This window comes from Sturnus vulgaris, chromosome Z (genome assembly GCF_052056855.1).
Source record: "Sturnus vulgaris isolate bStuVul1 chromosome Z, bStuVul1.hap1, whole genome shotgun sequence".
Taxonomy (NCBI): domain Eukaryota; kingdom Metazoa; phylum Chordata; class Aves; order Passeriformes; family Sturnidae; genus Sturnus; species Sturnus vulgaris.
This window is the reverse complement of record NC_142283.1, coordinates 39,169,105-39,195,358: the sequence shown is the minus strand read 5'-3', so window position 1 is coordinate 39,195,358 and position 26,254 is coordinate 39,169,105. Positions and strand designations below refer to the sequence as shown.

At 38.8% G+C, this 26,254-nt stretch overlaps 1 protein-coding gene across 1 annotated transcript in view; it reads right to left on the bottom strand.

Annotated features, from left to right (window-relative positions):
* Positions 1 to 348: 348 nt before the first annotated feature.
* Positions 349 to 26,254, bottom strand: part of ROR2 (ROR family WNT receptor 2) — a 147,935-nt gene continuing 122,029 nt past the window's right edge. Inside the window, exons 5-9 of the mRNA XM_014869182.2 lie at positions 16,362 to 16,489; positions 12,688 to 13,002; positions 10,753 to 10,998; positions 8,946 to 9,148; positions 349 to 7,290 (exon numbers count right to left, since the gene is read on the bottom strand). Coding sequence (XP_014724668.2) covers positions 5,848 to 7,290; positions 8,946 to 9,148; positions 10,753 to 10,998; positions 12,688 to 13,002; positions 16,362 to 16,489 — 2,335 coding nt within the window. The 3' untranslated portion in view covers positions 349 to 5,847. The remainder of the gene's footprint in view (positions 7,291 to 8,945; positions 9,149 to 10,752; positions 10,999 to 12,687; positions 13,003 to 16,361; positions 16,490 to 26,254) is intronic.

Genomic DNA, 26,254 nt, shown 5'->3' with positions numbered 1-26,254 from the left:
AACAGAGGAAGACAATGATCTTTATCATAACTGTAAAGCCTCAGACTACATTTGAGAATAATCAGCCTCAGCTGAAGTAATATTATATCTAAATTAAATTAATGTACCTTAAATGTTTCTGGTTTTAAGTTACTTAGAGATTCACTTCTTTAGTTTGCTGTCTGTTTTTTTACCCACCACCCCGTCCATTAATTATTTTGTCATTCCGAAAGGAATTTCTTTTGTTTCATAGTGCTGGTGAATATCAAATAACTACTTCTAAAGAAGACTGAGAATTAAATTTAAACTTCTTGATAAGATTTTATAAACAGATTGTTATGACTCAAAACTACAACAGCTCCAAACATCTCCAGTGAGTAGTTTATTAGTTTGAAAATAAATTTGCAAGAAGTCTATGTGGAGAACGGCTTTTACAAAAAAAATTATTCTTCAGTAACAGATATAAAATGTGGAGCAGCAAAAACATTTTCTGCAAATCTCCATGATGGTCTTTTATTACTTGGTGTATGGAATAAACATTAAATTAAATGAATATAGGAATTTTAATTCAAATTCCCGCTTCTAATTCCACTGCTTTTAAAGTTAACAATCTACTGAACAGATAGATTATTTCAATTTTAGACAGAGGTTTTAAAAATGACAGTTAAACCATCAGGTACACTGTGATCGAGATAAAGTAAAGTTCCTCTTTTAGATCAATAGAAATGAGAAGTAGCTGCATGGGAATCTGCGTTCCCTCAGTATTTTATTATTTTAAATTCCGACTCTCCTGGAGATTTACAGCCCTCAGAACCCCATACTATTTCCAGCTCCTGCCATAACCTCTGCTACATTACTTCCCCCTGCTTGTGCAATCTTGAGGTATTCAGCTAAGATTTAGAACCATATTTTTTCATTTTAATCAAAAATGAGGCCTGGATAGGACAAGAGGGACACAGTGAAAAATCTTCTCTGCAGTTCTACGTGGAGGCAGTGCTCCAGGGTGCTGCTGTGGGATTCCTCACACACGGTTCATGCTGTGGGTCTGCTCCTGCCACAGCCCCAAGGACTGTGACTGAGTGGAAGCAGTGCCCAGTAAACACGCCAGGAGAAACTGGGTTTGGATTCAGAGCTGCAAAAGATCACACGCAGCCCTGGGACAACAGCACGTCGTGACAGTGTGTTTGTACATTTCATTTGATCCTGAACACAGAGTGGTTGCCTTATATTCCAGAATACTTTTCCTTGCAAAATCAGGCGTGTGTGCAGACAAATACATGTAGGGGTTGCCTTCTATTTGAGGTCACAAAGCAAGCCAGGTGGCTTCTGCAGTGGCAATCGAGTGCTAGAACTCCCCCCACTGTGTATTTTTTAAGAAATTGTTAGAGTCCAGACACTACTTTACAACACCAATCATCGCACAAGCCAGGAACAGTAGGTGAAAAAGATTTCTACAGCATTTTTCTGGAAAGGAAATCCTGCTGAACAAATTCTCCTGTATTTTATCACAGTAGACACAGTACAGTTTGGTCTAGAGAAAGATCTGACTGACCCAAGTATTACAGATTTGGTTTATCTTGCCAAGTGAACATATTTAGTATTGCTTAACAGTCCTTGGATTGTTTCGAATTCATACTGGTGATTGAAGGAAACCAAAACTTGTCATATCTGGAAGCTGTGCAAAACAAAGACTATACAAGGTTCCTTTTGAAAAACAAAAAACAAAATTCAGTTCTCTGCTAAGATGGAACTAAAAACTCATACACCAAGCCATGCCATTGTTTGTGCTGCATGCTACTACTATTCTAATATCAGTTTTCCATTATTTAAGCAAATCCTCAAAACTTGATTCTAGTCATGGATTCCACTAATATTTATAGATTTATTCATAGAACAGTAAACGTACATTGTAGTCCCTCACAATATGAATTTAGTCCCTCTCATCAAAAAGAAGATGGTTTTGCCATTTGATTTTTTTTCTTCATATGCTGGATAACTGAAATGCTGTTTTGGAGAGCAGTTTGCAGTAGCATTTGTCTGTCTAGAAACAGAATTATTTTCTATGCATGGTGAAACTGTGGCTTAGGGTTTATTTGAAGATACTACTCTCCATGAAGCTGGATGTTCCTCCTCCTTACATCTGTTCTGTCAAATACCTCAAGGTCTGACATCTTTTGAGAGTGCTCCAACTCAGTAAATGTTCTTGAGCTCTCTTCCAGAAAGCATCAGACCTTTTCACTTCATTCCCACATAGGTGAAGTGAGGGGATTCCTCTGAACACAAAAACCAGTGACATCTGATGAACCCCTTAGATAATAAGTGAGAAAAAAAATCAAATTCATCTCTCTAATAAAAGTTTGAGGTACTGCTACAAGTAAATTCCCTATGACTTACTATGTTCACAGCCATGGCAGATAGAGAAGCAAAGGATTCTTATCTCAGCAGGGAGTTTATTCCTCTGGATGAGTGTTTAGGGAAATCACTAGATGAGACTAAGAGTGGTGACATTTATATGAAGGAATGAACCAGCCTATCAAAGTTTGTAATAATGTCTGCTTGTACTTGGCATTGTGGGTGAATCCTCAGTTTTTATACAGCTGCCTATACTGCATTCTTTATAGCTTTGTCTTCCCTATAGTCTCTATGGGTGAAACAGAAGAAAAGACCCTGTAGTAATGCAGATCTTGGACAATATCAGAAGAAGAGTCAGCTGGAGCTAGAGACACATTTATAGCCAGTTTCCCCATGCATACTAGGAACTGTTAGCTTTCCTGTCCTGTGATTGCAAATCTATTCTCCATCTACCCTATATCCTTTTATGAACAGGGACCTTCTTGCCTCGCCAGTGGACTAATGTGGACAGTGTCAATGCCCAATCCTCTTTTTCTAATGTCAGACCCAGTTTTCTTATGGAAATCATACAGACGGAGTAGGGTACTAGAAGCAAGAGAAAACTTTTGAAGCAACCTCACAGTCTTCTCAAAAACACTTTGCCCTTTACTGGCCATTTAGACATGAATTTGCTGCTAGAAAAGTTGTTCTGCCCTCAAGAAAAATTCCAGCTTTTCTAGACCTGCGGGAAAGAAGTACCTTTGCAAGCCCAAGTGAGCAGTATTGTGCCGGTTTTGTTTGGACCCAGCTCCAACCCTCTCCTTACTTATTGCCACCTTACCATCTTTGTCCCATCCACTCACCTCCTTCTCCCTTCCCTGATCTCCCTTGGCCTTGCTTCCAAGTCTTGGGGAGGAAAGGCAGACTCTGACACCGGCTGGGACTGTGCAGCAGATATCACAGGCAAGAGTAGTCTGGGAAGTTGCAGAACAAGAAATTACTGCCAATCCATATGACACAGAGTAGCCACTAACACTCTGGCAGTGGTGCTTGTGCAGAGGTGCTCACCTGAAGTGCAGAGGAGGTGTTTGCATGTCGTCATGGCTCCAATCTTGGCAGCTCAGATGAGCCCACCCACATCAACAGAGGGGGAATATCCCTCTCCAGTACCGTGTATATTACCAAGGCTGACCTAGAAAATTACGTATTGCTCCTCAACCATCACTTTGAGGGCGCATCCACATTAAGTGGGGATGGGAAAATCAGTATAAAAATCTGATCTTTTTTACTGTCTGTAGTGAATTTAGGAGGCTCAAAGAAGATAATTAGGAGTTTCCCAAGCTGTATTCTAAGTACACAAAGTCACAATGCTTTTTGACTTCTAGAACAGGCTGAACTTCAGACAGTGCTGCATAGAAGCTTCAACTGACTGCCATTCATTTTCCTACTTACCTTCTCTCTCACAGACAAATCTGTGGTGTAATTTCTCTCCACTTACTCTGAAGTAAGTTACAAAGAAAGAAAGACAATATAGTTGTTTAATCAAGTTCATGTATCTGAGATAAGGAAACCTAGAAAAAACCAAGGAACTTCACGTAAATAAATTTCACCCTTTTTTCTTTTTTATTTATCCTTTATTTAGTAAAAGCACCCAAAGCTGCATTATATTAACACAAGTAATAAAGCTTTCATATTTTATTCCTACCAGTGCATTTCCAAGTCCAGGTGAAATGCCAGAAATAAGTAATGCTGCCATACCTTGAACACAGGGTGTAGATCACAATGATATATGACTTACAAGTGAATCCCAATGGAATAAAATAAAAAGTTGTAGTTTAAGTGTGAAACCTGTAACTTAAGCAATTGAGGCCATTTCTATTTCCACAAAGTACCATAACAAAACAGTGGCTGTAGTATAACATACTTCGTCATACTTTTTGCATCACTTTATTGAATACTCCATGTTGGATGTAGAACTTATAGCTATAGTGTGTGTTGACTACAATGCTACAATGAGAATGTGTACCACTTGTATTACAGAAAGGGGTCATGAAATGTATGGACCTGTCTGCATGTTTAACAAAATGAAACAGCAATACCATAAAACTGCACCACATGTGAATATTGTAAATGGTTAAGTTATAAAGTCATTCATTCAAAAATCCAAATATTTCAATGAAAAAAATGTATATAAAATGTAGTAAAACATAAATTACATTTAAAGGTCTGTACATGATTCATCCTGCAAATAGAAACACAAAAACAGCACCTTGTACATTATTGCTTATTTTGGTCTCCTAAAGTTCAAAGATAATTTTTACTAAAATGTCGGGAAAAAAACATGGTTTCACATGCAATCCAGCAGTAACTGTGGTAAATCAAGTAAGTCTATAACCCCGCACAAAACCCAACACTTTTACAATGTAGGAACACACATGTGGAGCCTTTTTCTATACTTGATAACCAATTAAAGTTGGATTTATTAAGTTAGTGCACACCTATAATATCCCCTACAATATCCCCATTTTTGGTTAACAGTGTATTAAGGCTGTTTGCTGTTGAAAATACACAGCAGAGAAGGAATACTTTCATCCACAAATGCAGTCAGATGATCTCATTTGGAAGCTTCTGTCAGTCATTCACCCAAAGTGATGAAAGAAAACCATCCTTTCTTCTCTCATGTTATTCCACAAGATGTTGTGGACACTCTAGCTCTATGTGAGTTCAAAATCATTTGGATAAATTCACGGTAGAAAATTCCATCAAAGGCTATTTAACAGATAAAAAAATCCACTTTTGTCTTGGGAAAACCCTTAGCCACAAACTGCTGGAGGCTGGGGCAATATCCTGGGAAATTTCTGCAAGGGAAATTGCCCTCGCACTCTATCCCTTGGCAGGCATTATCGACGGCCTTTCAAGACATGCTGCTGGGCTGGACAGACCCATGGTCTTAGCACAGTCAATTTTATGTTCAGTTTCCCCCCTTTTCTTGTTATTGTAATACAAACACAGATCATTATTCTCAACTTAATTTTTCAGACTCAAAAAGCAAACAACAATCTTGTGTCCATTACATCAAAGAGATAAATACTACAAACTAAGCTGTCCATCACATCCAGGGCACTTCTTTATGCTTAGAGCAATTCTGCAACCATAGTTGGATTCCTTTTTGTGTTATTGGTTTAAGCATAATTCACTAACATTACACTCATATATCATGATATACATGACGTGCAATGCTACTCTGCAATATGTTGCACAGCAACAGTACATATTTGAAAAGCAGCTTCTCTCAAAAACTGTAGGACAGTAAAAAAGATTAAACCCAGCAAGTCTATACCACCATATTTCAAAAATCTGCTGGTGCAATGGTCATTAAACCTGGTATGTCATTACTGCTGCACTTTTAAATGGATGTTGCCTTTTTTTTTAGTTTTGTTTCCTTGAGTCAGATCAAAATCACTCTATTAAGCCTAAGGATCTACTGTCTCCATGCGTGGAAGCGATGCAGAATTCTTAGCAATGAGGCCAAATTCCTTAGGCTTCTGATTGAATTTCTGCTTCATCCATCTGAAGTGTGTCATTATCACCCAGCAATTCTGTTTCAGGCACAGAGCCCTCTTCTTCCTCCTCCTCCTGGACAGGGTTCTGGGCAATATCTTCCGTTCCATTGTGTGTGTCATCCGTGCCTTCTGACAGCAGAGCGGCCCTGTCGGCCACCGACGCATTGGAAGGTGCTGTTGTTACATAGCCTGTGCTGGTAGACCCACTCCCGCTGTGGTGGGAGCCTGGTTTGGGAATGATCTGGGGAGGTATTTGCTGAGGAGCCATTTGCATTGGAATTTGGACCGGATAAAAATTTGGCAAGTATGCACCATAGGCAGGCATTGGCTGGTAACCATTGACTGGAATGTAGAGCTGAGGAGGTGGGACCATTGGTCTCATCTGGCCTTTCATTTGTATGAACTGAGGTTGAGGGAAGGCTGGAGTTTTCTGCTTTGGTCCAATGTATCTAGCATTGCTGACATTGCTAACAGGGCTTGTGCTGAGAGAACTTGTTTGTGTGGTGTTGCTTGCCCCAGACGTTTGCGCTGAGCTGTTGTAATTAGAAAGGTTCCCCCACGTTCTTAGTCTGTTATGTATATCTTTAAATCTTGGTCTTCTGTTGGGAAATTCATTCCAACACTCCAACATCAAAGTGTATATCCATGTGGGGCAGTCATCGGGACATGGCAAAACTTGTCGGTTCCTGATCATCTCAATGACGTCCTGGTTGGAATAACCACAGTACGGCTGCAGGCCATAGCTGAAAACTTCCCACAATACAACTCCATATGACCATATATCCGAATCAATAGAAAACTTGCCATACATGATAGCCTCAGGAGACATCCACCGGATAGGAAGAAGGGAATTTCCCATCAGTTTGTAGTAATCAGCAGCATAAACTTCTCTGAAAAGGCCCAAGTCAGATATTTTCACATTCAGTTTATCAAACACCAGTATATTTCTAGTGGCCAAGTCCTTGTGGACAACGTGGTGGCTAGAAAGATATTCCATTCCTGCAGCTATCTGAGTCACAATGTGAAAAAAGTCTGCTGGTTCTAGAGTGGATTTTACTGTCTTGTCATCATCAGTGCTGCCAACATCCGAGTGGGGAGATCTCATCACCAAGAACTCATGGAGATCACTGTGGGAACAATAACTAAATATCATACTTATAGGTTGTTCCTTTGTCACTATTCCTAGCAAACAAACTATGTTTGGGTGCTGTAATCGTGATCTCATCATTGCCTCATGTTTAAATTCTTCCCGAAGAGCCAGTTCTGCTTTGTCTTTAAGTGTCTTAATGGCAACGGCTTGCGTCTGTTCACCTGGTGCTGTACCAAAGAGATGCCCCTTGTAGACTTTGCCAAACCTCTCCTCTCCTAGCTCCTCCATAAATCGCACAGTGGACAGATTAATTTCTTTAAGCTTAGCCTGAAATGAAGAAAAGACAGTCGGTAAAAAATCACAATGTTTTCTGAACAACAGGCTCTATTATAAGAGGAAGTCTCCCAGTGGTTAGATCTCCAAATGGAAGATAAATTGGGCCAAAAGGACTTTTCTGGTTTTTCGTGTATTCACATCAGTATATTGATTTCACAATTAACCTTGAAATGAGTTACACTATTATCAGAAGTATAAATTGAATTATACTGCAGGATAATGGATAATATAATTTTTAAAGGAGTGGCCACACTTCCTGCAAGCTAAATTAATATTGGGTTCAGAGTAAATCTGGTAAGCAAGGACATCTATTAACTGCATGTGTACTTTCCCTGGATACCAGCCGTGAGCTGCCCAGCAAAAGTCTGTCAGAAAAGCAAGGAGGCTGAGGAGGTGGCAGTCTCAGAGTGAACTGAAACATCCTTTCCAACAGAAGAAGGAACAAAACCTCCCTCTTTCAGCCCTGCAGTACCAAATAATGCCCTTTCTTCTCTCTTGCACTATAGGAATAGCCCCGCCCACAGGCAGCAGTGTACACAGTACCCCTGGTGAGGAACCTTGAGTTAGCTTCAATAAAGAGAAGGGTGGAAGTGGAGAAGAAAGGAGAAGGAATTTCTTTCTGGTGCTTGAAGGAAAAGATTGCAAACCCAAGAGTGGGAAATCCCCAGAGCCTTCCTCCTGGAGCTGGAAGGGAAAGCAAGGGAGTTTGTGGTGGTGATGTAATGGGTCTGTCCTGACCAGCATGGGATGGAGAAGTCCCTGACCAAGTGAGGTGCAGCTGACACAGCTTCACATACAAGGCACCACTGCATGAGTGAGCAGGGCAGGCTAGAAAGACATTTTAGCAGGTGATTTGGGAACAATTTCTGATTTTAGTGTCCAACAGCCTGTAGACTGAGCTGGCAAATTTCCTTTAAATATTCAGATTAACACACAAAATCATCCCAATTAGTTACAATTGGTAAAATTCATCAAATACTCTACAGTTTGCTGAACAGATGCTGCAACTTCCAAAGCAAGCATTGTTTATTAGAGCTTGCATCTTGTAAATGTTGTGATTAAAAATTCAACATTAGCTCTGAACAAGATTTTAGTACAGACACCAGTTAGCTGACCCAGAAAATCCGGTGCAGGAGCTGACATATGTAGACATGAGTTCAAAGCCATTTTCCTTTTAACATCCGTTGTGATACACAGCCTTGGGAACACGTTTCATGGCATCTCAGCTCTCAACTCACTTATGGGTCAGAACACCAGAGGTCTTGAGCTGAAGTATTAGATCAAAAAAGCCCACTGTGCATCATGCTTTAAACAGGCAAACAGGTCACGTCATTACCAGGAGCAAAAATGAGCTGCAGGCTGAAGACTGGATCAGAAATCACCACTTTTCCAGTCACTTAGACAACAGGCAGAATGGCTGGACAAATGCCATTAAATACTGTGTACTGAAAGCTGTTGTCCAAGGTCAGGATTTCTAGATACACCTACAAAGTCCAAGATGTGGTTTTCCCTAAAGTAGATGGCCTTCACAGTAGGAAAATTAGGTTCCCAACAATATGGCTCAATTTGAACACAGACAAACTGAGATGCTGAAAATCATGACACTTTGAAAATATGTAGGCCTGAGCGAATTGTGTGAGAAATACCTGTTTGTGTTGATTAATGAGAGGCATTTCCATGTCTTGGCTGGGAGATGCCATCAGCTGGCGGCGCTGTGGTGTAGCAGCAGATGCCTTCTGCTTGTTTCTGCACATACAGACCAGGAAGAAGAGGCAGGCTATCACCAGAGGGATGGCTATGCTGGGAACAAGGATGTAGAGGATTCCCATTTTGCTGTTGTCACGTGGACCTGTCAAGCACAGAAATGCTCATTGCTTACAATAAGTATTTTTAAGCTATTTGATAGTAACACAGATGATTATTAATACTATATTTTAAAACAAAATTGAACTATACCATGAAAACAGAAGCCACATTACCCTCTCCACTTTCTTTGTAATTTTCTACTATCTATTTCAAAAAAGCTTGAATGGACATAGCAATTAACAGTATGGAAATAAACTAGGAGCCCCACATTTAATGTGTGGGCTGTAACAGTATGTGATTAATTGTACTTTATTTTTGAGATTTCCAGTAGGGGAAACTGCAAAACACAGACCCAGGTATCATTGCATTATCCTGTTCAGGGTATAAAACACAAGTGTGCAGTCTCTATCACAATATATAAGCCAGTGAACTCAACATGACCCAACACAACAATGCAGTCTGACTCACTCTCAAGATTCAGTCATTTCATCAACACTTGGCCCATTGTCTACCTCTACTGGTGTTACTTCTGCCCAGAATAAAATAAGTTTCACTTCTCATTGTTAGATATATTATTTGTTCTTTACTTAATAGAATTGCAGAGCTTTTATGTTAGAGTGAGACAGGCATGAGAGAGCCATCAATACACTTAGCTCTAGAACCTTCCTAAAATACACTTTCACTTAATAGCTGGAGACTTTAGGAAAGTGTAGTGATGTCAAAAATGTTCACTGGAACTGCCTGGGATGTGTTCTGTAACCTGTGGTTTTGCTATTGTGGCAACTGCTTTCACCACGACCACATCCCAGTGTTATCTTTACTCCATGGTACATGCAATGTAGAAATTTATTATAAATGTCAAATCATGTTACTGCAAAAAAGTGAAGTAACTAAAAAATTCCGCATTAGTTCTGAGCATGTAATCCACTTTTATGGCTTCAATGATATATCTGTATCTTGCTTCAAGAAACATGCCTTTCTTCCTAATGAAGCACAGAATTAACTGTCCTATCCAACGACACTGCCATATCCAAAGACTACTACCAATGTATGAAGTTGGTACCGATACAGGGAAAAAGGGCAGAACAATTCTAATCTGTGAGAGCTGTACTTTTTATTTTTGCAAACAGTTGTACTGTACAGAGCACTAGCTGCTAGTACAGGACTTCTCTGAAAAGATCATCTGCTTTAAGCACTTAAAATTGCTCTGTTTCTGCACTTGAAACGGTTTCCTTCCAAGCAGGCACGGTGCTATATCTCCCTCTATAGGACTTGAAAATCCTTGCTGCCTGCAAGATGTTATACAGAGTAAGAGAATGTACCCTTGAGCAGCATGAGCAAACCAAACACATGTGATTTGCACGTGCAATCTGTCATTTGACCGGCCAAAATACAAACTGCAGCATCATCATTAATTATTACCTCAGACTAAGCCTCCAGTATATAATAAAAAAGTGTCACAATATCTCACAAACTCTGATCTCCAGAAAACATTAAAAAAATTACAATACAAAACAAAGTTGCTGCAAGTTAAACATTTAGAAGTATAACCCTCCTAAATGAATTGTGCTTTGTAACAACTAGGAACATTCAAAATTACACAGGATTAAGAACAGTAGTAGGAGAAAAAAGAAAGAGAATACATACTACAAGAAGGTATGTCACACAGTTCCATGCGTACGTTTTTATTCTTTGTAAAACACCAGGGGCCATCCATTTGACCTCCAGGATTTCGACAATATGCATGTCCTCCACCTAGTTCTGGAAACTGTGTGCTTGTCAGATCATGATTGTGGGGGCTCTGTGAGTCCCAGAGCTGGCAAGTGTGGCCAGACTTGGTAACGCTGACGGTCCCTCTGTAGTCAGCTCCAGAGCCGTTGTAGCACTGATGATCTAAAGCACAGGATTTGGGAGAACGTTAGAAAAATCAAAACAATCAAGGGACACCAAGACCAAAACAGCTGAAGTCCACAGAACATGTATATGCAAACAAGTACTTAAATTTAGGTACCCCAAGATTTAATGAAAGCTGTTCAGTCTGAAATTTCAGTTCTGTGTGTATCCGTAATTTTACACCCAGTTATTTCTGGATTCTCTCCGGGAATGTCTCAGCTCTGTGGTACACACATGAGTATTCACAATTCTGAATTCAAACTGAGACTAAGAGGCATGTATGGACCTTTAGATTCAGAACATGATAAGCTAAAGTAAATCAGAGATATGAGTTTCCCTTCAGGAAAAATCCTCAGATGTCAAAAACGAAAGCCTTTATTTATCATAATCTTTCCATCTTCTTCACACTGCTCACTTGCTATAGAAATCAGTGCTGTATTTGTAATGCCTCATGCTTCATTTTCCTTATTTTCATCTTTAGATAGGAAGGATTCAGGATCTTCTCTTTAGAAGCATCATTTTAATGTCTGCTGGACCTATATCTTTATTTTTTGTTTTGCTCCTATGCTCTCTTCATACTTTTTGATTGCTTGTCTTCTATATGCAACATCTGAGCTGAATCATGCATTTTCCTCCATGTTTGCAACATTATCTTCTCCATTTTTCTGTTCTCCCCTCTCCAGCCCTCATGAATCCAGGTCTCTCAAACCCCACAAATACTCAAGTTGCAGTTGTTACAGCAGCAGCAGCACCACTGGCTCTGAGAATCAAGGACAATTTTCACCAGACTTTTTATTGGTTTTGTCCTAATGCCTTTTGCTTGGCATTTCAACTCTGTATGATTGTCTCTGTTATTGTATTTTCAGTTACTTCTGGTTCTCAACTACATAACATTATTTACATAAAAGCACGGAGCTAGTCTTTCATGTCCACCATTATACCATGGTTCCTGCTCCTAACTGTGGATTCAGACAGTGGATTGTCAGAATAATCTTATTACCCTTTGAACTTTAAACATCTTTGGTCACTTCAAGTTTTTTATTGAACAATGCAGGGGGTTGTGATTAACTTCTATGAAATGGAGTAGTCAGAAAGACTTTCTGCATATAATTAGTGACAGCAGAACAGCTCTTCTACTTCTGGATGTAAATATAAATTCATGGAAGCAAGATCAATGTTTTCACCCATCCCATGTGGATAAAGAGAGAAAATTGCACCCCATATTTAATTTAAAGGATTAATATTCTTGTGTGTTTCCATATAGAAAGAATGAACACTAGGTAGTTTCCTGACAGATCTTCTAGTGAATCTTCAACAAACTATGTAAAGTTTATCAATAGGTAAAACTCTTAAACAGGTGTATGAAGAGGCTCACCCAAAAAGACGAGGACTGAGCCACAAGTGGAGGCAACACTCTGCAAATCTGCATGAAAGCAGCCATATGAAAGCTTTATAGCTCAGGGTGCTTGATATAACACACTCTGGTACAAGCAGCATCCTTTAGGCTTCCTTGCCATCCTAACTATACCTTACAGCAGTGCAAGATTATGATCAGTATTAACAAGATAAAAACGAGAAGTTGAGCTCTTTCTTTACAAAAGGAATGGCTGATAAAGTATTGTCTCTCAGAGTCAATCTGAGGAAGCAACAAGCTGTACTTTCTCCCAGTGATGAAACAACCAGACTTACATCGGCTCAGCCTCTCCACAGGGATCCCAATTCTTATGCAGTTTGCAGCCTCCAAGGTGTCTGGTCGCGGGAGGTCCTCACACTTGGGCAACTGCAGCTGCATCAGGATGAGGGGGTTTGACCTGGCAATGTTGTACTCCTGCCTGCAGAGATCATTCTCCAGAACTTCACATTCATCCCGGCACAGCTCCCGCGGCTTCGGGGTCCGAGAGCGCTCATCACACAGGGGAAACACAAAGTGGCAGAAGGAAGGAATAGCGAACTGCGAGCACTGGTCAGACAAATGCGTGGAAGTGCCAATCATGGTAAACGCAGCTGCAAAGGAACAAAAATGCTGATAAGCACTGATTCACAGCATGAGAAAAAACTTAATTTTCATGTAATTTGCCTTTAGCACCTTTATTCTTTCCTTGAGGGTGTGAAAGCCTACTGTGCAACAGGCAAACAAGGTAATTTCTGCTGTAAAGGAGAGTTGATAAATGCAGGAAGAAAACCCAGCATTCCAATGTCCCTCTGACATCTGCACAAAGCTTGTAGGCCTCAGTTCCCAGAAATTAACCCACGTGATTACCATTGCTCAGACTACATGCAATTGGCTAATTTTAACTTGAAAGGATCAAGCTATACCTGCCAGGATACTGGTATGTATTTCCAAAGTTCCTAATTATATAAAATCTGAGAAAGGATCACCTAACTTCTTACTCCTCTAGACATTTCTCAAGTCTTGTCAGGCCAAAAGAAGTGTGTCATTGATATCTGGGGATCCATGGCTTCTAACAGACATGGGAAGCCTAACAGGCAGCAGCTTTGGGGAAAATTAATGTAATCAGTCTCGGCATGCTGATCACATTAAGATGAATGTCATAATGAATTAGGAATGTAATTCACCCCTTCAGCTCTCAGCACCTACACACTAACATTTAGCTCTAAGTTTTCTTGCACATTGCAAAGGAAAGACAAATGTGCGTATGCATTATGCATCTGATCAATTCATGTATCTGATCTGATTCATGTGCTGAATCAACCTTTAAAAGTAGGAACACTCACTCCCCCAGTAAAGCAGCATTTATGAGTGAGAATTGCTAGACTGCACATTACACCAACTCACACTGAAAAAAAAAAAAAAGAGGAAATGTCATTCAGCAGTCTATTTACCTCCAAATAAATTCTTTCCCTCTTGTACAGCTCTCTCCTTTCAATCATCTGTTTCCTGTGGACACATGGTACCGTGTCTCTCAGGGAGTCTCTTCCTGAGCACCAAACATGCAACAAGCTGCTGCAAATCTAGCCTTTTAGACTGTTTACACCTTTGCTTATTTTAATTCAGAAATATTAATGCAGGAATATAACCACTTATCAGTCATATTGGGAACACTGCATGCAAGCAGACCATCAGGCCTCAAAAGATCATTTTAATGTATGCTTGTCCCAAAGACTAAAAGGGAAAAAACTAAGCTGAAGGACTGAAGCAGTCACTGTTGGTTGTTTGAAACTCCACACTAAGTTTTGTCAAGGCACTGCATTATAGAATTTAGATCATTATGAGAGAAGAGTGCACAGTCTACAATGATATGTTTATTTTGATGGAAGGTGCAAAAGCCAGCAGTACTGTGTTGGTAGCATCTAAGTGGTTTATATTTTACTTATTTAACAAATGTTAAACAGCACAGCTGAGACCTCGCTAGCCAAATACATATTCATGATATACATGAATCAGCATCAGGCTTGTGCACTATTCACTGACTTCCAGTCTTCCAAGCCACATCTAAAGTTTTTCTCCAGAAATGTCATTCTTTTTTTTAACCAAAGGTTGCTATTCTCACCCAATCACATGGCCAGGACCAAACAGCACAAGGATCATGGAGACAAAGAATATGTATTCCTCACAACAGTACAGCAGGGAAATGAAAACCAAAATGAAAATTCCACATAGATGTAACCTTGATAAATTGTCCTGGTGTTGGACAGTAGGTGTCCTCACTTCCCATGCACATCAGAACACACACCATCAAAAATTGCGGTTAGGAGGTATCAGCAAAACTATCAGCAAAATCTCAGCAGCAATTATTCAGGTGTTGTTTTTCCTTTATATAAAAGCTAATGCAATTTCAAAAATACCCTCTTATTTGGGTATAGAACACTCAGTCTTACAATACTTGCTTTACATATAATATGACTTCCAAGAACCAATTATGCTATGAAATCTTCAGGGTACATTTGCATAAGATGTGTGGTATGACCTTCAAAAGTATATAGTTTGAAAATGCTATATTATTAAGACTGCCATTAATGCCTAGCTAGGCACTGGGCAGCTCTATATGGTGCTTCTCAGTGTTTTCCTGAAACAGAACATTTCCATCAAGAATTCTCCACAACTGCAGAACAGAGAGTTCAGCACTCTAGCCTTGGAAATCTAACTGATAATTGGTAATATGAGGAAACCAGGAGCCAGGTCATCAGTGCCCATATCCCAGGAACAAGTACAACTCAATCAATAAACATTTGCTGGATAATACCACAGTTTTTTCGTTGTTAGGTTTGGTTTTGAAAAGGACATTATGAACTTAATTTGCAGAAGTACAGATTTAATAATTTCAGATAGTTGAACATTTCCATCTTGCTGAAAAACAACCAAACAGGACAGAGATTAACTGGCAAAAAAAAAAAAAAAAGGTATCAATAAGTATTAATTAATGACATATTGTTAAAGAGGTTAGAATTACAACAGAGTACAGGAGAAGGGTGAGAGGAGAACGTGTTGTAACAGTGTAAGTAAAGGTCAGCACCTGGATTTTCCCAGTCCCAGAATCTGATCATCATTTCAAGAACAGGAAAAAAAACAGGCCTGGATTTCTGCCTTAACAATGAGTCTTTAAGGTTATATCTTTAGGGATTTAGAGCAGACAAAAGAAGTTAAACTCTTTTCTGCAATTTGTTATGCTGAAGTTGGAGAGTCCATTAGTGAGCTGTATCTGGACAGATGCAAATCAGCTCCTTCCGGACTGAGTTAATTTGCTATATATTATGACAAACAGTTTGCGCTATTCAAAGGGCTCATTTTGGTTGCTCTACTTTGTGTACATCAGAGTCACAGCTGCTAATATCAGCTAACTGAGATCCAGTGAAGAAAACCCATGTTGATGTACAGCACATTAAAAGTCATTAAGGTTTTGGGTGCATGTTTGTGACTCTGTACAAAAACTATGTTCAGAGAAAGATAAAGCATAGGCAGAGCAGAGGAAGATCAGCTCTTGTTTTATATAAATCAATGTGAATTCCAGACTGCCACGATTACGCAAAAAGGAAAGAAGGGCAAGGGAAAGGCCACCTTAGACTTTAAAAAAAAAGTCAGTACTTTTAAAAACTAAAAATCTTCTTTTTGAATCCATCATGCAAAAAGCTCCAGTATAAACTAGAAGCTGTTAAAAATTCAGTACTCTGACGTTTTACTTAAAGACATTGAAGACACTTTACACATTACCACAGATACTCATCTTCCTTACTCCAGATTTTACTAACTGCTCATGTGGCAAACAGGCTCACCCCCTCTAAACCTTAATATAAAGATGTGTTCATAATTGGCTGACAAAACTAGAAGGATGATAGTACTGTGTTTACCTGAATTGGATACTTTTATGAATGTTTCTCTCTGCTAAAGAGATGTGTAAGCTTACCAGTAATTCGGTTTTCAATTTCCCCTTGCATCTGGAGGGAGTCCACATAAATGGTTCTGTTTCCAATGATTCGTGCACACGCAATTCCCCTATATGGCTGACAGAACCCATCTTCGTGGTAATCTTCTCTGCAAAAGACATGTTAGGATTTTATATGCAGATGTCTCTCTGCTGCCAATGGATTTTTACAAAACATATTCTTATAAAAGTGGAAAAACTAAAAATACTGTAAATCTGAAACGGTCCCATTCCCAAGGTGCAGCTTTTTCCTCCAAATCTCTCTTACCTTAGAAGTATTAATGAGGGACCTTGATATAGCTCATTAAAGAAAGAAGAAAACAAAACCCAACATTAATTTTAAAATAATAAACTAATAATAATGGAATTTGACAGATGAATCTATTAAAAAGCCTTTAGACTGAGACGGCAACATAGATCTAGTTACATGTCCCCATCCAGCTGTAGCCCATAAAATTAGGCAGTTTGTCCTCTTCTCCCACTTCTCCCTCCCGCTCTTCATTTCCTCATAGCTCTTCATCGAGTGATAGCAAAAGAGATCTTGCCAAGCCTGAATTAAAACATGGAACAAGAATAATCAAGGCTATAACCTCTTTTCCTCTTCTTTCTAGTGAAAGTCAGTGCCAAATTTCTTTTTCAACATATATTTCAATATCGTTTTCAATTCAATGAAGCTTTGGGCCTTTCACTCCCCCACATCAACATAAATATTTTGGCACAAAAGCTCTAGCCTAAAGGCTCAGTGGTTCAACACTTCATCCCCAGAGCCCCTGTAAATAATACAGAGCTGATCTGCAGATCATAACTGTCAGAGCACTGAAAAGGGACTTCAGAGTGAGAACACTCTCAGAGTAAATATCCAGTATGCCATGTGTTTCCTCTGGCATGGCACTGCCTCTGTGCTAAGATTCACTAACCTGATGGATTCATATCATGCCATTTACTGCATGATGGACCAAATATAGATAAAACCATGACCTAAAAAAATGTGTCTCTAGTGTAGGACATCTAAAAACTTAATTAGCTTTTGTAACTAAATGGGTCAAGAGTTGAGATATCTCTCCAATACCAGCAACATTTGAAGTATTACTTCAGTGCTCCTCTGCACTTTGTACTTCATGATCTGCAGATGCTAACACCTGTTTTGGTCACCCATATTCCCAATTCTCTTACAAATACCTCCACCCTTCCTTCAGGTACCACATGAGCAGGACAAAACTATGGGTGACTACGTGTAAAATTTCATTACTTTAGCTGGGAGAAATCAGCATGAAAATCTTCTGCCTGATAACAGCCAGCCAACATTACTTCTACCTACTGCAGCCCCCTTACGCTGATATCTTATTCTGCCTTAGGAATCTTCTCATATTTCCTCTGCTGTGTCTCCCTGATAAAGTCCACTTCTTCAGGGAAATGTCACCAATATTTCTTATTCTTTGACAGCAGAAAGTTGGGCAGGACTGTCTGTACAGGTAGCCAAAAGGTGGAACCACCAATCACCACTTGAGCTGCATCCCTTCTTTGCCCCCCAAAAAGACAATGACTTATCAGGACTCTTGATAAGTCATGGATATAAAGTGTATCAAGCAGTTGTTATCCAGATAAGGTCTTTATTTCCTATCACAGTATTATTGTTAAATATTCATAAAGCAACATTTTGTCTACAAACTCTGAAACAAATTCTCCTTTATCAAAGATATGTAAGTTTTTGATTAAGGTGGATGAAGTAAAGGAGGAGTCATAGGATCAGCTACTCCCTGCAGTGACGTTCTTTCATTCTTACAACAAAACCTGTAATTTTGCAACAATTGCATCATGCCTGAAGGGACAAAAATATCAAAGCATTTTGTCTATGCCTGTTTTATGATCCTTGACCACCTCAGTAGGAAGTCAGCAATTCCCAAAAGGAGCTGAATGAATATGAAACCTCTATTTGACCTCTTTCTACAGAGTAAATTCATACCCCTATCCTGCAAAACAATGTCTGCAATGTATCTTACTGAAACTGTATCTCACACTTCAGGTCTCAGTTCAGGGTTCTCTTGCCAGTACCAAAAGGGAAAAGAAAAAGTGCACTCCAAACAACATGAGTTTGGTGACAAAAGCAGTGTGATGTCTTACTTAGCTCCGTTTATTTATTTCTGTCAAGAACTTTTAAACACGGCTTAGATACTATAAATACACACATATGCTCTCCTCTCCCACGTTTTAGTCAACTGCTGATTATACTAAACTAGATATGACCATTACCGAGGGCACAAGCAAAAGTAAACAGTAACCTGATGTCAGTTTCTCTGACAGAAGCGTGGCTGTTATCCTACACGCATCTTTGTCAGGGCAGCAAACTCAGTGAATGCTGTTCGACTAGTACTAGTATTGAGAAAATAAAATTACATTAGTCTCCTTAGGAAAAAAACTGATTTCAGCTGCAGAAGTGGCAGCAGTAAGAATCCCCTTATAGATTAGTCTGTCCTTCAGCAACATGTACCCTTGGGACATGGCAGAAATCTGCAACAGAAAGCAACCTGGGGACAGTCTGACAAAACGTCATAGGAGTGGCATAATGCTCAGTTCAAACAGGAGCCCTTGGAACCATATGTGGCTTTGAATCATGCTCCAAATCATGTGCCAGAAATTCAGTTGCTGATCAGGGCAATAATTAAAAGCTGCTGAAAATAGGCAGAAATACTGACTATTTAATTTCCTGCTGCTTGAGCTATAATGTCTGCTCTGATCAGGAATCCGGGTGAAAGCGGAAATCTGACTCCACAAAAGGAACCCAGAAGAGTTCAATTTGTTCCACTTGCAGAAATCTTACAAGCTGTCTGCCACAGGTACTTTTTTACCTTTGTTCTTTAGTTTACACATGTTTCAAGACAGTGTTAACTTTTCTCTCTAGTGATTTTTCTTCCATTTTGATAGTATTAATTTTTTTTTTTTTTAGAAAATAGAATCAGGCACATGCTAAGTGTTAGTTCTTTTTTGCACCTTTGCTGGAAGGCTGAATCAAAGACAGTGCACCTGGAAACTGAATTTTCTCAGCACTCAGTTAGAATGGAGGCAAGGTATTCTCTTACTGAGTGAACTCTCCACCCAACTACTCATGATATGTTTGACCAGAGTTTGGATTTAAAAATAAAATTGCAAAGAATATGATTAAACAGGCCTTCTATTCCTAAGACCCCCATTTCCATAGTTCAGGATCAGTGTAACCAGTTTACTAGGCCCACAAGGTGATCTTCTGCCCGAGCAATTCAGTTAAGAACTAGGCTTTCTAATCAAAAGCTAAAGCATAAGAACCTACTACCTCAGTCACACACAAATAAAACCAAAATATTGATACGATTTTTATGTACAACATGGAATTTGTACCAGGTCTGGAAACATCCTGATGAACCAAGCACGGATAAGCATTTACAAGCTCCTTATCACACATGCCCTGCAACACCTCATAAAATACAACCTGCCTTCAGGTTTATGGGCAGAAGTCCATATGAAATGGAGAATTAACCAAGCAAGCAGTGTCAAAGAAAGATGCAGACTCAATCATACCGTGTTATTCCTCCCATTGTTACAAACCATAACTTCCAAGACCATCTGGGTCTATAAAAGAAGAACTGGAAGATCTAGGTGCCTCTGGAAAGGAATAAAATCTAGAATGGTGATAGAAAACTCTCTAGATGGAGGTCATGCAACTCTTCCATAAGATAGCTCTCTGCTCTAGAAATACATAAAGAGATATCTAGAGATCCTGGGAAAAAAACATAGTGAATATCACTACTCCCATCCTCTCACTAAGCATTACTTTAATTTCACATATGACACAGAAAGGACACCAAACAATAAAAAACTACAGAAGAAAATACATTGGCAACAAAGATGCTTTTCTTCATGGAAAATTTAAAATGTGAAAAGAATGTGTCTCAGCACAATACATTATATGCTATCTATGTGACACCACCTACGGTTTGTGACTGTCACAGCTGAACAGACCGGAGGGCATATGAAACAAAAGAGTCAGAGTAAAGACAAGGCAACCATGGAAACTGTTTAATACTAAAGTCACTTTCTGAAGCACCTGAATCTGATGAGCATTTTTAGTATGCATTTAGTGTCCCTGAAAGCACAGTAAATTCAGAAACAGAGTAAACACATGAAGCTCTAAGTTTTTAGCAAGGATTCTCAGAAGGAATTGTGAAAGCAGAACTGAGGGGTACCAGATATTCATTTGATAGTGAGACACCTTTATTCTGATTGCATACCACAAGCTTTAAGTACAAAGATGACAGAAATTTCTAAGTTCAAACTATTTTCCTGAGAATAGAAGAGATAAATACTGTGCACCAGCCATAGAAAGAAACTCAGAAATTCTCCAGAAAACTCAGAAAAAATAAGTTTTTCAATTGAATAAACTGAAAAAACCTCCTTAAATAACACCCCACTAACCTCTCCTAGCAGTTATAAGGACAGACATATTGTCAACCTACACTTTACCAAAATAAACAATATAAGCCAGTTCATAGACTACAACAGGATATTCCAAAGGTTAGCTTTTAAAAGGTAGTAGAAACTTTGTTACAGAAGTTTCCCATAAGCAAACTAAACGCAATTAAAATTTCCCATAAATTTTCCCACAACAAATAAACCTGAAGCTTTGACCCCCTTCCATGTTGTCCAGGGATTAAGCAGCTTTTAATCAAGAACTGTTAAATACTGAGAATGTTAGACCTCCCCCTAATGTTCCATTACAAGCGAAATGGCAAAGCAAGGACAAATGCACAGAAAACCACAGACTGTGATAGATAAAGGAAAGGACAAATTATTTATGTCAGCCTATTTGCTATTCTTAGAGAAATACAACATTTGGTGAACAGTTGTCAGGATGTCTCAGGATTTTTGATAGTTACAACTTGATAACTAATGTCAGAAACTGTGTAAAGAGAATGATAATGATGGACATTAAGATCAGAGGGAAAAAGACAGGCATCATATTTCAGATTATGAGTTCATTTAGCCCAGTGTGTGGCTACTTCATAAATATAAACCACAGAAATTAAATTACCTGCCATACTAAAAAGAATAAAGGGTCCACATTTAATCAAAGACAGGCAAATCTCTCTGACTGGGAAGAGCATTATAGAGGGCTGCAGTAAAAAAGTAAGGTATTTCTGGGCTTTTATATATATATATGTGTGTGTGTGTGTAGATACAGACGTATATATTCATGGTTTGTTTATACTGAATCTCAAAATCAGGACATCTTATAAATGTTGCACAACAATCCTCTTAATTTGTTACCCTTACTCTTGACATGTATCATATCTTAATGCTAGGGAGCAAAGTCTATTCACAAGAGGATCAGTGGTTAAAATTATTTTATATCCCCAAATATCCCCTCCCTCAACAGGCCACAGATGAGATACGAGAGAACAGAAACATACCACCTTTGTCATATGCCATACCACATTTATAAGATTTGCCTCTGGTCAAAAACATAGTGAATATATATTTATGTTACCATAGGAAAATACTTGGTACCTTCTGGCCAGGTTTGTATATTCGCTTTCAGAGAAAATATCAAATATAACACTCAATTTATTGTTTCACCATGAAGAAAATTTTTCAAGAAATGCTGTCTTTTATTAAAATTGCTCATTCTCATAGGCCTCCATTGGGAACAGATCATCAATGGAAGTTTTACTACTGACATTCAAGCTAAAAGCATTGGGGTATAAATATTTTATGGAGAAAAAATAAACATAGTTTTTTTAGAAAGTATGGCTTGAACTATTACTGTCCATTGAAGGGCTGGGCTAATGACAGGTGATTCTGCCAGCACCCATAACACGGGGCAGAAATTCAGTAACACACTCAAATAAGCTTTTGGTTGTAGTGTAGTTTTGAAAACCCAGGTGTACAGGAAAACCTCAAAAGAACCCCGAACTCACAAACCATAAAACACCGAAAACCCCACACATGCATATTTGTGTCCTTCCTGTTGAAGCCAAGAAAGTAATGGGTGGCAGGGACAACTTGATTGCTGCATTGGGACCTTGCCTGAAAGGAGGCTACCCTGCACCCCCACCATGGGAGAAAGGTACAGGCTTCCTGCCCTACCTGTATCCATTCTCTGAATAAACAGTTTCATCCTCCGACCAAAGGTCCCTGCAAATAACTCACCTTTCCGGCACTTAAAATCTTTGTTTGCACATCTTCACCTGTGTCTAAAGATCAGTGCCCCTGGGATTTCAGGAAAGCCATACTGATGTACTTAACTCCTCAAAGAGAGACTTAGAATACTAAATACTTAGAATACAGCAAAACTTTTCCTTTGCACTAAAGAAATCTAAGAAATATTATCGGAAAAGAAGGGGAGTCTAGTGTTAAAAAATAAAAAACCAACAGGCAGGGGAATTTGTGTAAATAGTCATAGCTCAGTTGAAGTTAATGGACCTATGACAATTTACACTCACAATGGATATGGCCCATGAATTCTGCTACCAGATGCTTATTGAGTGTAACAACAGACCCAAAAAGCAAGATTCCCTTACATTTAGCATACAACATGGACAAATATTTCCTGCTTTTTATCTGAAAAGTAGTACATCACAGAATTCCTTAAAGAATTTACTGAAAGTTCCAATTACTGAACAGAACAAGTGTGTTTCATTTGATTTGAATATTTATCTACTAGTTACTACAAAAAGATAGAGTGAACTGAAACTCCATATTCAATGACTAAGATCAGTGAAAAACAGCTGTTGATCTTTATTCTACTGGTTCTATTAGATTATGGATTTGTTCATATGAATAATAGGACCTGAGAGAGCATTTTAAGCCAGCTAATAGATAAAACAAATAATTGAAATGTCATACAAATGGACCTAACATTCGTGACAAACTAAAGAGAAGACTTCTGTAGAGCAACTCATAAACTTTAAAATACCCTAATAGGTAGGCTATTGAAAACATTACCAAAATGGATTATGAAATCAGTATTTTTAAAAACTCAAGCTCCAAAGTCTGTCTCTAAAACACAGTCAAAAAAAAGTTTTAAACATATATTCTAGTATTACTGTGGAAGGAGGATTCTTTTACTACTAACTATTTAAAAATCATTTAAAAACAAGAAAGGGAGAGAACATCAATAGGGCTTAATCATAGGCCTTCACTGACCCAAATTGGTCTCCTCAGTAGGCATTGCCTTAAGTGTGTATCAGCATTCTTAGCTGAGCTGTGCCCATGATAAAAGATACTATGATCAATTATTTAAGTGGATAAAACTGAAGGGAAATTTGCCTTCCTTTCTTTCATGCACTCACCCACCATTGCTCCTACAAAGAGCAGCCCTCGCAGGCAAACATACACAAGAGAAAGAAACACATAAAACTGCGGCAGGTTGCTCATTAGATAACACTGCATGCTGCTATGGTTTCTTGGTACCATATTCAGGTATTTATTATTGCTTTATATCTTTAGGAAAGTTTTCCAAAAAATTCCAAGTTCAGCACATGCAGAAGTATAGACAGATGGCAGGGTTGCTTTTACTGCATTAAGCTGGGTAAAACAGTCAAGGAAGCAAAACTAAACAGGGACATCAATGTTCTGAATTTCTGTAAGAAACAGAGGATTGTCTCTAGCTGTATAACCAACTAAAATCCTCTTGATTAGCACATGTAACTTCAAACAGATGATCTAACATTCTGCCAACAACATTTTAACTTCTGCCTACAAACTCTCTCTTTCAGTTTACTCAAAGGACATTTTTGTAAATTTTCCCACTGCTTTCATAGGTGTTAGCACATTGGGATGAAATCTTGAAATCACATGAGTCAGCTTGCAATCCAGGGAAGGCTGCAGATCTGTTTTGCTGAATGTCAGACACTTTTAACAGAAACATTTCTGTTACAACCACGGTTAGTGAAAATTTGAAAAGAAAAACCTTCAGAAAACTAATTTCAACACATGGGAACATGAACCTGGCCATGCAGCATTCCAGCTTCTCACTCACCAAAGAAGCCATTATGAGCCTTCTTCTCCACCCCTTTTTTCAAGGCATGTTATCCCCCTCACTGTGTTATGACTATCTAATAAATTGTCTTTCTCTGACATATCCAAGGAAAGTGAGCAGGGCCAACAGACCCTCTCTGAAGAGCCTCTAACAAGCAGCTCCCTCTTCTCTCTACTGACAGAGGAAAGCAAAATTCTTAGCTATTATCCATCCTACCATCCCACCCTGAGTGAGCGAGCACACATAGGTCAGCTCCAAAAAGAGTTTAGAATAGTCCACCAGCCAAAAATGTCATTATAACTGCTGCTGTATCAGGCACAGAGTAAAACTGGCAGGGGCCATCCTGGGCAGCTCCAAGAGGGCTCCAGCAATGGAGATGCTCCTGCCTTGGGGTCAGTGCAGGTGCTCCACCTGGGTGGCTGGGCTGCAGCAAAGGAGAGATGTGACTGGGGGGGCAGAGCTAAGAGATCATGCCAGCTACCAGGGAAGATGGGAAAGCCATGCAGGAGAAGGAGAAAAGAACTTTGATGTCTGGGGTGCTGAGAGAGGGGGGGAAGGGATATCCGGCCTCACCAAGGGGACTGGTCTGGTAATTGAGGTCCCTTGTCACCCTGCGAACAGGTGAGGGAAGGGCAGCCAGGCTGCTCTGACCTTGTCTGGGACCTTGTCTTGTGGGGTGATCCTCACCCCGCTCTAAATGCCACCAGGGATAAGCTCAATATGGTAACCTTTTTCTTTTACAAAATCCTTTAAATTTTCAGGTAGACATTAATGCATTACGATTAACCTACAGAAGCAGATTTTATGCATAAATAGGAATTTTTTACTATACTTCAGTAGATTTAAATCCACTGGCAGGACTTTATATACACACCAGGAAGACAGGTAGGAAGTAGAAACTCTTGAGAGAAAAGACTGTGAAAACACAGATTAAAATAGCAAGTAATAAAAATCCAAAGAGAAGGGGAGGTTAAAAGAAGGACAAAGGAATAATTTAAAACAAAAAAATGAAATCCTATGCAAGTGTCTTAAGCTTTTAATTTTGGTTTTTTGTTTTTTTTTTCTTGAATGATGGGGAATATAAGCTTTCTACAAAGTGCTTCCTGGCTTTATATTAGAGGTTTAAAAGTTAAAACGCTTTTGTAAAACGAAAAAGGTTATTATTAATATTTTTCAGAATTAAAAATGTTTTAACTGACTATGCTGTTAAAAAGGTGATTATTTCTGGAAGGCCATGAGCAAATGAAAAGGTGAAAATAATTGTGCAGGCATAATTTTTTTTCCTTTTTTTTTCTGTTTTTTTAAAAACAGAACTAAGGTGGCTTTTCTATCTCAGTTACCACTGAGATAGAAATTATAGAGATAGAGATTATACATCTGATAGCAGAGAGCTTTGCAAAACAGCTAGAAATGATCACAGCATCAGCTATAAATTTGCTACATAATTCTATGTAGAAGTGTGCATCTTCAAAGTCTTTTGCAGAACACTTTTATTAAAACTACAGAAACATCAAGTATTTACGAACATATAATACTGAAGTGTCAGTTTTCCAGTCTTAAGGCAAAATTAGCATATTCCATCTACTTGAAAAAATTGACTAAATTACGCCTTTAAAACATCTAAGTGACAATATGAAATATTTGTTAGTTTCTCTGCTACTTTTTGTGGATGCAATATGAAATAATTCTAGGCAATGTTGCAGAAAGTTAAGAGTCTGTGAACACTTGCCAGTATTGCAGGCAATTATCATAGCTTGTCTTTGATAGGGCTTATTTGAGATTAAATTTTCCACAGTCCAAAGAGACTTTTTTCTTTTTTTCTTTTCTTTTTTTTTTTTTTTTAAGGAAATTGTTATATGTTTCA